A 12,500-nucleotide genomic window follows, 5' to 3' on the forward strand; every position below is an offset into this window, starting at 1 on the left:
ATGTTGAGGAGAGTTGCATTGTGTGCAAATATAGTCCTGGTGCTAACTGCAAAGCCAGGACTGGCTCCTGTGCAGGTGGCACGTAAAAAACACCATTTGAGCGTGGCTGTTGCCAGTACCACCTGACTGGCCCTCATGCCAGTGGCATGTAAAAACACCCACTACACTCTCGGAGTGGTTGGCATTAGGAAGGGCATCTAGCTGTAGAAACTCTGCCAAATCAGATTGGAGCCTGGTGCAGCCATCTGGTTTGCCAGTCCTCAGTCAAATCGTCCAACCCATGCCAGCATGGAAAGCGGACGTTAAACGATGATGATGATGATGATGATGATGATGAATAATACTCGTGTATTTCCCCATCACAACATATGAATGAGAAAGGAGGGGGTGATAGATGAATAAGGGAGGAAGGAGCAATGGCAAACTGGAAGTGGGATGGCGAACATTCAATGCTGAAATGAAAAAATCAAACAGCATTTCACCTCTGAGTATATGTGTGTATGTGTGTGTGTGCGTATACAAGGGAAGTATGTGAATGTTTGTATGTGTGATTATTTTGTACCTTATTTATATATAAAATCCTACAATTAGCCATCATTTTTGACAGCACGGGGCCGGCTAATAGTAAGACATATACTATTTGATAGTTTACTTGTTTAAACAAATTGAAAATGTTGGTGCCATGTAAAAAGCAACCCAGTACATTTTAGGAAGGAAATCCAATCATGGAAACCATGACAAAACAGATAACTAGAGCTTGGTGCAGCTCTCCAGCCTTGCCAGCTCCTGTAAAACCATCCAAGTCATGTCAGCATGGAACATAGACATTAAATGATGATCATCATCATTTGAACCATATGTGAAATAATTAATAAATTTAATTAAAAGAAACACAAGAAAAATATCATAATTTCTAAAATTTTTAAGCAACAACAGCAAGAAACAAACATTTAACTTTTGGTTGGACTAAAAGAAATAAATAGCCAAAATATTTTACCTCACAAGGGCATTTCCCAACTGCAGGCGGCAGTGATGCAGGGGTTGGTATATAACTGGAATTACTTTCTGTCAATGCTCTGCTTACAACAGAAACACTTTCAGTTTGACCGTACAAGTCTATCACAGCAAACACATTCTATAATTTGGAAAGAATTGATGTTTCAATCAAATTTTATATATTTTTATATTATACATTCACATAATAGTTGCTCTGTTAACCATTTTGCTTTACCATGTTTCTGTTGAAATACACTGAATTTGATTCAATTAAATTTGAAAATAACAAAGAATTTTGGTAAACTAACTTTGTTATTATTAAGCTGGAATTTGGAATATAAATTAACATGGAATTTTGATGGATGGTTTTAATTTAGATCACTTTAAAAACAATAAGTTTGTAGTAGAAAACCAAGGATGGTCTCAGGCAAGTTGGTATTAAAAGGGTTAAAACAACATCACTAGAAAGCAGAGCAGTTAAGTTCCTTCCAAAATTGGACATTCTTCTAGGAATTTTTACAAGATTTTATGCTAAAATTGCCATAATTGAATGATTCTGAGTGTACGTTCAGAAAATTGCTACTGTCATTATTATTTCAAGCACTACAAATTTAAGATCAATGAAAGAAAGGAATAATTATATAATAAAAAATCTGAAATTTATGATTCAGCCAATTCACCAATCTTGATTGATATTTTATTTTATGGACTCCAGAAGGATGAAAAGCTAAGGTGACCTTACTGGAGTTTGAACTCAGAATATGAAAAGAGCTGGAACAAATACCGATACAATAATGGTTCTGGCAATTCATTACCTGTAGACAATTGGCTTGTGTGTACATTGTTGAAACTAGGTAATTTGTTTTGACAGAGAATGTCCAATGTTGGCTAGTCATATATTGAAGCCATTTCTGTAAAAACCATCTTTATGAAAAATCTCAATGGTCAACTAGACAGCAGGTTATTAAAAAAAATGAAGTGAAAACCAGAGCATAATTAAATTATAAATACAGTGAAAACAAATTCATATTTCTTGTGACAAGTATGGAGAAGAGACAAGGAATATAAATTACGTGGACTGAAGTGGAACTTACTTTCGGAATGTTTGAGGCTGCAACACCCATATCTTCTCCATTAATATAGATGTGCATGGTTCCATCACTACATCTCTTTACTCCTATAACATTGTCAACCTGCACAAACATAGAAAGTGGTAAATATGACATTTCTTTTTTAAAAATGATATATTTGATTCAATGCAGTTATTCATACTTAAGGCAGCAGTTGTCTTCTCTTTATTACAGAACACAAAACTCAGACCATCTATCATCGATGTCTGAATCAGAAGTGCTTTTACTAGTAGCATTGCCTTTGTAGCATCTTCAAAATCTGATGGGACGACTACAGTATTGTTAAAGGAACAAAAACAACCAGCATTAAAGCAGACATTGTTAAGAACTACCTTGAAATGGAAGACAGCAGTCTTCCTATGAAAACCTTTTATAATGAGCTGAGAAAGAGGGGATGAAACTGAGCTAAAGTGCTTCAAGGAAGCTTTAAAGGAAACACTCAAAAACTATAACATTGGTGCCAGTGATATGGTTTGATCACACAAAAGCCTGAAACTCTTGAGTAGCATCATCTGCTTTACACAGATGTGCTCTAGCATGGCTATAATGTAACAGCTAAATCAATAAAATAACAGAAAAATACAAGACAGACACACCCACTTTTCCATGGTTGCATAGATCAGAAGAAATTCACTGAGGTAGATTTGTCACCAGCCCTAACCAGTTCCCAAGCAAAATAATATTTCCCTAAACCATTCAAACATGAACAGTACAATGGCTGGACATGTTTTCATGGATGACTGCAGACATATGACTACTGTTTTTCTTATTTCTTTGCTACCCCCGAGGGGCCACACACAGAGGGGACAAACAAGGACAGACAAACGGATTAAGTCGATTATACCGACCCCAGTGCGTAACTGGTACTTATTTAATCGACCCTGAAAGGATGAATGGCAAAGTCGACCTCGGCGGAATTTGAACTCAGAATGTAACGGCAGACGAAATACCGCTAAGCATTTCGCCCGGCGTCCTAACGTTTCTGCGACTATTTACAATAAGCATGCAAATGTCCAGACAAATTCACATACAGACATGACGGGTTTCTTACTGTTTCCGATTACCTAATTTCCATTCATAAAGCATTCGTTAGCCTGCAGTGGGAATGAAACTCTAACCACATGACCATGCCTGTGCTATACATATATTAGGATTCAAATGAACCAGGCACTTAAATGGTAAGGCACCAAGTCAGATCAAAAGTAAAATACATACGCAACAAAGATAGACAAATACATACGTGGATACCAAAGTATAGGCAGAAAGATATTCAGGTTATGTATACGATTAATTGAACCTGACGGAGAATACCACTGGCCCATGTGCTAATCAAGAAATGCACACTGTATTGAATATACAGTCTTTGGATCACACGAGGAGCAAGTTCTGAGAGAGGTGAATTATAAATAAATAACAATAGATGGATAATGTATCAATTTACACATTACATATTATCCATCTGTTGTTATATATATACATACAGAGAGAGAGAGAGGGAGAGAGAGAGCCAGCTTCAACATAAATGCATATATTACTAACCTGCAGCCTATCGAGTGATGGAACATAATTTTCCCTGATAACAACACCATTTTTCTTAACATCAGATCCACTCACCACCCAAGTGGGTTTAGAAGTTAATCCCTCAATAGATTCCGGCAATAAATTTTGTGTCGTAGTGTCAGTAATTGATAAAGTGGTTAAACCAAGTTGTAACGAACCTGACCACAACAACGACAGCTGCTCAATTTTCACCTGCAACAGAAAGAAAAAAGAAAAATAAAAGTACATGATTATAACTTTTCTTTTTTTTTTATTTCTTTTCATAATTATTAGATACAAATATTATGATAATAGTAAAATGGTCATATATGAAAAAATTATATCCAAAACCCTGAGGCCTATTTATATTGGTGAGCGGTAGGGTTTCAGACCAATTGAAGTGTGTCACTGACCAGGTTACAGACATTGCAACAAATATTTGGACACCAAAAATTGAAGTTAACAGTTTTTGAGTGGCTAAATATATGTCTGCCATGCTGTAATTACAATATAACTACAAAAATTTATATTTAATAAGTTAAAAGGTTAAAGACCACCTGCCTCCCTGGTCATGAATGACCCATGGGTTTGCACCTAGAAAGTTACCCTCAGAGGCACAAGTTCAGGCAAGGTAGTTTATGGAAGACCAGCAGTTGCCCATGCATACCAGCCTCTCCTCTCCACGCCACCAGTGTTATCCAAGAGAAAGACAAAGGGGCCGATACAGCTTGGCACCAGTGACGTTGCAACTCATTTCTACAGATGAGTGAACTGGAGCAACGTGAAATAAAGTGTCTTGTTCAAGAACACAACACACAACCTTGTCTGGGAATTGAACACACGATTATAACCACTGAGCAGTGCACCTTCACATTTAATAAGTAACTACAGATTAAAAAGATTTAGAAATAGAAATGTTAGAATTATAATTATACATTTTCAGTTACAATAAGGATGGATATTAAAGGAAGTGGTACCAGGTAGTGGAAGAAATAATTGGTAGCACAGAAAGAGATAATGAAATAAGTAGTTCTGGACTCATTTAATTACAGCAACAGCATATTGCAATTGTTGGGAGAGTGATGAGGAACTGTAAGGAAGACACGAGAGGAGCAAATTCAACAAGTGGCTCAGTTGTGTATATATATACATTACACTTCCAGAACCTAAGGTTTTCTGTGCTGGCCCTCTTGAGCACTGTGCATTGCTGATTTTCTTTGGTTTTGTCACTTCCATGAGGCCCAAAATCCTGAGATCAGCTTTCGTCATTTTATACCATGTCTTCCTGAGTTTTCCCCTTCCATAAATGCCATCCATATTAAGCATTTGATATTCATTTATACAGCCACCTTCATTCATGCACAACACATGGCAATACCAATGCAGCCTTTTGTACGTACACTTCATGTGATTCCTCTTATTTCTTGCTTTTCTGGTAGTCTGCACTTTCAAAGATGAAATGAATGAGAACTCCCTTACTTAAAAAATGGGTATGGCTTAATGACAAGGAATGCATTCAGCAGTAAAACAAATCAATGTGTGTGTGTGTGCATGTGTACTTGTGTGTGTTTATGTATATCTTACCTCAAATAGTTCATCATATCTAAGGGGATCAGAACTAAATACCAGGGCATTCTTAAAGTTCCTTGTACGGCAAGCTATGTTACCATTCTGTTTAATGACTACATTTTTACCACAACACTGGCTGAAGCGATGACAAACTTCTGCAAGGAAAATAAAATAAATAACAATATTTAAATTAGATCAATCAATGCATACTTATGACGATAATGATAATTCTATTTAATTTTGGCACAAGGCCAGCAATTCTGAAAGGAGGAGGCAAGTTTTACATCGGTCCCTAGTACGCCACTGGTACTTTCATTCTATCAACACTGAAAGGATGAAAGGCTAAATCAGCCTTGGCAGGATTTGAGTTCAAAACACAAAGAACTAGAAAAATTGCCAGTGTTTTGTCTGATACTCTAATGATTCAGCCAGTTTGCTGCATTAATGATAATAATAATATTTCTACTACAGGTAGAAGGCAAAAGGGTAAGTTGATTACACTGGCCCCCAGATCACAACTGGTATTTTATATTAATGACCTTGAAATGATAAAGGCAAAGTAGATCTCAGTAGGATTTGAACTTGGAACATAAACCTGAAAGAAAAGCTACTAAGCATTTTGTCTGCTACAGTAATGATAATAATCTTTTCTACTCTAAGCACAAGGCCCAAAGTTTTTGGGGAGGGGCCCCAGTCAATTAGATTGACTCCAGTACACAACTGGTACTTAATTTATTGAACCCGAAAGAATGAAAGGCAAATTTGACCTCAGCAGAATTTGAACTCAGAACATAAAGAGACAAAAAACCTGCTAAGCATTTTGCCCGGAATGCTAACGTTTCTGCCAGGTCACCGCCTCACAGTAACGATGATAATGCCACCCTAACGATAATAACTAGCAGTACCCATGGAAATTCCACAATTATTTTGAAAATCGTTATGAAGAAATTGTATATTTTTCTGAAGCATTTGATTCTATCCAGTCAATGTCTTCTTCCAGTTCTTAAATAATGCATAATGTTTGTGTGTGGCTTATTTGGGTGTGGCAGAAGAGGATAGGGGAGTGTAAGCCTGCACAGGCCCCTGTCTCCCATGAATGTTCAAAGCCTTGTCATTTTAGTCTAGCTTTTAACACATGGCACAGGCTGGAATAAACTGTATGCAAGGGATGCTTAACTGCATTGCTGCATACAAATACGAGAATCTACTTATTGATATTGAGCAGAACAAAAGTCAATTGACTGCAGGTAACTCTGCCATGTAATTTCGCAGCCGATGAATATAGTTAGTAGGATCATGTTGTTGAGTAGCTGTAACTAATAATATCATTTAATCAGTTTAAGCACTGAACTGTAGCAATTCTGCCAGGGAGTAACCTAGGTTTTCGTCAGCACCAGCATGTAAACCCAATAATACAATCAGTAGGGCTTCTAACCATCTACTGGAATCAGAGCGTGTTCGTAAAGCTGCTGTTAGCTGCCAATGAAAATGTTCTTTCATTCTGTTAGGTATGGTAAGCTGGAGTACAAATTCAATGCATACATAGCAAGTTAGATAGGTCAGCAAAAAGACTGGATTTGAACTGACGACTCCTGTCATCATTATTGTCATAGTAATGCACCAGAGGACATATTTTCAAAACGTAAACAAAGCGATTTATAACTAAGAGAAAAGAGTAAAAAGAAAAAAAAAAGCTAACATTTATGCTATATTTTGAATTCTTTATGAATATGTCAGTAACAGAACATAACACAAGGAATTCAAAAATTGAATCACCACAAGTATAGTTCAAGTGAAAGGTTGGAGTGAAAGAAAGAATTATTTCCAAAAAAAGAAGCATTGATGCAACACTTGTGAGTGACACTTTTTAAAACATACATTTATCAACAGTGTTAGGAACAAAACAAATCTCAACTTTTGGATTTGTGCAAATCAATCCGTCTCTCTACCTACATATCCATCACTTTCTATAATAATACAGAATTTCTCTCTTTCTCTCACTCTTTGTCTTCCCCTTTTCTTTCTCTTTCTATATATTTTTCTCTGTTCAAATTATTCTCTTAAAGACAAATAAGAACAAGCAGAATAATACTATAATGATAATAAAATCCCTTAGGAATGAGAATCCAGGTTCGAAATTTCCCCAAGACACCTGATGAAGGCTGGAGGGTATATCAGCCAAAACGTTATGTTAACAACAAACAAGATGAGGATAAATATCCGTCAAATGTAAATAATGTACATAAAATCTTCTTACTATTCCACTTCACTTCTTGTGTATCCATAGCTTGCACTGGGTAGACCAAATAGAATTTCTGTTTACACCCTCCCTATATACTGAGCAGGACCATTTACTGGAAAAATGAAGAGTCCTGTCCAATTTCTTGCTTACTACGACTTTGGTCTTTACTAAGTTTATTTTAAGACCCTTAGATTAACATTAACATGCTAGGACAGCATTTCAAAAACTTCTCTCCAGAAGATATTTCTGACCCCAACAGCTTCTGACATTCCACGAAACTAATGCAAGGCTCACAATAAAGTAGTGTTCCAGGACCTGGGAAAAAGCTGCTGCTATACAAAAAGATAGACTGGACTGCATTCTGAAGAGCCATTTGACCGACTGTCGTTAAACCACTCTAACCTCTGGTACACAAGCATACTGTCACCTCTCTGTCATTTCAATCACTCCAACAATGACCATTGTTTCTTGGAGTTAGCTGGTCTTGTACCTCCTCCACTTCATGTCACTCTTGTTGTATTCAACATTTTCCCCCTACTCCACACGAACCACTGTGGCCCTTTCCCCAGAACTTCAGCCTCTGCAATCTCCCCATCCCCTTCCTAACGCCAACCACTCAGAGAGTGTAGTGGGTGCTTTTACGTGTCACCCGCACGAAGGCCAGTCAGGCGGTACTGGCAACGGCCACGCTCAGACAGAGAAAGAGAGTATGTGTGTCTCCTAGAGATCCAAATATTAGAGAATTTTAAATGATAAAACCTCTTTTCATATAAAAACTTTAATAGATTTTCTCTCCAAAGAGTTAATACAGATTCTTTCATTTGTCATAAAAGATCAAGAACTAACATTTTAGACAAATTCAGAAGCTGTAATAGGAAGATCAAGTGAATTTTTAAACTTTGAAATAGTTACCCTAATTGGTAGGCTTTAAAGAGAAAAACAAAACAATGATTATACAGTACTCCTGATTTAGAACCAATCAAAGAACTCTACAGCTCCAAGATGAAAGGATCTGACTACCAAAGGCAAGGACCCTTTTCCAGGTATCCTTCTCTGAACTAGCCACATACAGTTGGTGTGTCACCATATGTAAAAGTTTTCTTTGTTGAAGAAGGGCTCTGTATAAAACATTAATGTCTACTTGATATCAATCAAAGCTAAACAGAACAAAACTCATTAGTTGACACCTTATTTAAATTGTTAATTGCTGGACTTGCTAAAGAGACACTTGTGTGGATCATGGTGGACATAAATATTAGCATCAACTGGAGAGGATGTGTGACAAGAAGCTTGCTTTTCAACTACATTGTTCTGGGTTCAGTCCCACTGCGTGACACCTTTGGCAAGTGTCTTCTTCTATAGCCTCAGGCCAACCAAAGCCTTGTGAGTGGATTTGGTAGGCAGAAACTGAAAGAAGCTCATCTTGTATATATATATATATATGTGTGTGTGTGTGTGTGTGTGTGTGTGTGTGTGTGTGTGTGTGTGTGTGTGTGTGTGTATATATTTGTGCATCTTTGTGTTTGTCCCTCCACCATCACTTGACAACCAATGCTGGTGTGTTTATGTCCCTGTAACTTAGCAGTTCAGCAAAAGCGACTGATAGAATAAAGTACCAGGCAAAAGAGACTGAAAGAATAAGTACTAGGCTTATAAAGGATAAGTCCTAGGGTCGATTTGTTTGACTAAAACCCTTTAAGGCGGTGCTCCAGCATGGCCGCAGTCAAATGACTGAAATGAGTAAAAGAGTAAGAAATGCATTAATATTTACCTGTACTGACAGGCAAAGCTAATGACTGATCCATTTCAACACTCGTGATATTGTTGTCAGTTGGAAGAGAGTTAAAGCCAGATGTTATTGTAACTTGAGCACACTGACCATATAAATCTATCACAGCATAAAGACCTGTAAAAAACAAAAATACAAGTGTTAAAAGACAGATTAATAAACTGAAGATTGTGAAAATCAATAAATAACGATGATAATTTCTTTCATTTTCCAAAGGCATGTGCAATGATGGAGATAACGAATACGAGTCAGGTAAAGTATGGGGGACTTACACAGAAATCTAATGGGATGAAAAGTATGGGGGACTTACACAGAAATCTAATGGGATGAAAAGTATGGGGGACTTACACAGAAATCTAATGGGATGAAAAGTATGGGGGACTTACACAGAAATCTAATGGGATGAAAAGTATGGGGGACTTACACAGAAATCAAATGGGATGAAAAGTATGGGGGACTTACACAGAAATCTAATGGGATGAAAAGTATGGGGTACCTTACACAGAAATCTAATGGGATGAAAAGTATATGTTGTATACAGAAGTGATGATGATTATACAGTGCTCCTGATTTAGAACCAACCAAAGTACTCTACAGCTCCAAGATGAAAGGATCTGACTACCAAAGGCAAGGACCCTTTTCCAGGTATCCTTCTCTGAACTAGCCACACATGTACAGAAGAATAGACACACTCACTCTTGCTACTTTTACTGGAGGAGATCAAATCCCTCTCTAGCCGTGTCTTTCAAGTGGTTCTTGAAAAGGGCTTGACTGAAGAGGAAAATGTCTCTCTTCAGTCCTTTCAGTCATGTTCAATACTTCTTTAACCATAACCACAAGACAGGAAAACTGTTTGCCCTTCCTGGTGAAAAAAAAATATGGTCAATAGCCAGATGTGTCCTACATGTGACAACAGCTGTTTGATAATGTTGAGGAATTACAATGACATGGCTGTTGATTTTAAAACATTATGAGTGTTAACAATTGATTCCATTTACAATTGGTACAACAGTGAAGAATACAGAATCAAATGACTTAAAGACTTATTCAAATGATAAATTTTGAGATTAGGTGCCTCATCTCTAAAAAGTATATTTTTTTTAATGTTTACATTGCATTTTACATTTGAATGAAAAAGGGACTCCTAAAGTTCATTCTTGTTACCCCTGAGGCTTACTCTCCTCATCTTCTACATTGACCTATTCTCTTCTGGTGTAAGCTAGTAACACACACATGATCCATTGTTTCAGCATGTCTGTGTGTATGTATGCACATGTACACGCACACACACAAAGATACCTTATCTACCAGTCTACATACATGAAAAAAAAAAAGCACAGCTCTCACTCACAATCAAGTGGACATATAATTTAAGTGGACTTGAAACTAGAATGAATCAAAGAACTCTACAGATTCAAGTATAACATGCTTTCAAGAATTGTTTTAGGTTACTATGTAGTCATGGGCAGAAAGAGACACTCTCTTTGTCCTCCCATCCTTGATGCAGCAGCATATCCAGGATGTGACAGCTGGAAAGAGAGAGAGAGAGGGGGGGGGGAGAGAGAGAGAGAGAGAGAGAGAGAGAGAGCTACACAAACACTCAATTGTAATTCATCCTCAGCCACACACACACACACACACACACATTATGTATTTACTGTTCCTTTAGCGTTAGAGGAAAATTTCAACTACAATTAACCCTTTCATTACTGTTTCTGTTGAAATCCAGTCTTTGTTTCAATTTGTTTTGAAAATAATAAGGAATTTACTAAAATAACTTAATCATTACTAAGCTGATGTTTGGAAGATAAATTAAGATGAAATTTGATGGAAGAAAGTTTTAATCTAGATCACTTTGAAATAAGAAGTTTGTATCATAGAATCAGGTGGGTTAGTAACAAAAAGGATTGAGGACTAGAGATTTAACTGGAATTTAAATAATTTCATATGCAAAAATTAATTAACAATCTCCTGCTATTATGATTGCCTACCAACAAATGTAAATACACACACACACACACACACAAGGAGTGTTCATCATCAATAGCAACAAGATACACATGTTCATACACATGCACACATACAGAATGTATTCATTATGAATAACAAATGACTAGTAAATTAATGACATTTTCTTTCAATGATATATTAATCATACTAACTGCAAAAGTATTGCTACGTTATATATGCAAAGTGGTCTATCCAGTTTATGCCAGCCTTTAATAATAATAATAATAATAATAATAATAATAATAATAATAATAATAATAATAATAATAAGGCACTACTTGAAACCTTTGTTGCTTTGTTATTGCCTGCTTTCAAGTAAAGAATAACAGGAAATTAAGAACTGTCCGACAGTCTTCCATAATAATAATAATAATAATAACAATGATAATGATGATGATGATGATGATGATGATGATGATGATGATGATGATGATGATGATTTCAAATTTCGGCACAAGGCCAGCAATTTTGGGGAGGGGATAAGTTGATTACATCAATCCCAGTAATCAACCAGTACTTATTTTGTCAACCATGAACGGATGAAGGATTAAGTCAACCATGGTAGAATTTGAACTCAGAAGGTATTGACAGATGAAAAGGCACTGAGTATTTTGCCTGGCCTCCAAACGATTCTAATTGTCCTGATGCAGTACCAGGCAGTGGCTCTCATGGCTTCTGATCTTAATTGATTGGAAGTGTTATCATGTATATTGTTTTGTCTTGGTATAAAAGATGGGCTTCAGCAAATATTCTGCTCAATACCACAGATTTGCTTGTCAATCGTTTGACCGTAACCAGTTGAGCATGTCCCTTGGTGGCTGACGATATGTGCATCTCTGATCGTGAGCAGAAGTAGTGGGGGAGCATCATAGCCAAGTGTTGAGAGGAATTCTTTGGGGTTTGGATAATTCACCTTTGGAAACATGGGTGTTTTGCTCAACATCCTTAAACAAACCTTATTCAGGGACCTTTTGAGTGGGATGGGCTACTCAACCTGAAGAAAATTCTAACTGGGCCCCACCTGCAAATTCATTTGCTGTTTATCTTAATATGAGACCACTATGTCAAGCACATACAGTTGCAATGCAGGTGCCTGGTATACCCTTAATAGACAGGTAGTCATGATAGGTATACTGAGCTTTGTATATTTGTACTCCAGTGTCACTTTGATGGCATGCACTGCTCTCTCACTCACTCACTCAATAATGATAATCATGAATTTTAT

General features: G+C 36.8%; 1 protein-coding gene across 2 annotated transcripts in view; it reads right to left on the minus strand.

Annotated features, from left to right (window-relative positions):
- Positions 1–12,500, minus strand: part of LOC106871179 (neuralized-like protein 4) — a 93,667-nt gene that overhangs the window by 19,138 nt on the left and 62,029 nt on the right. For both annotated transcript variants that reach the window (XM_052973785.1, XM_052973784.1), the window contains exons 13-17: positions 9,248–9,382; positions 5,250–5,389; positions 3,666–3,878; positions 2,091–2,189; positions 998–1,135 (exon numbers count right to left, since the gene is read on the minus strand). In XM_052973785.1, the coding sequence (XP_052829745.1) occupies positions 998–1,135; positions 2,091–2,189; positions 3,666–3,878; positions 5,250–5,389; positions 9,248–9,382 (725 nt within the window). The remainder of the gene's footprint in view (positions 1–997; positions 1,136–2,090; positions 2,190–3,665; positions 3,879–5,249; positions 5,390–9,247; positions 9,383–12,500) is intronic.

This window comes from Octopus bimaculoides, chromosome 16 (genome assembly GCF_001194135.2).
Source record: "Octopus bimaculoides isolate UCB-OBI-ISO-001 chromosome 16, ASM119413v2, whole genome shotgun sequence".
Classification (NCBI taxonomy): domain Eukaryota; kingdom Metazoa; phylum Mollusca; class Cephalopoda; order Octopoda; family Octopodidae; genus Octopus; species Octopus bimaculoides.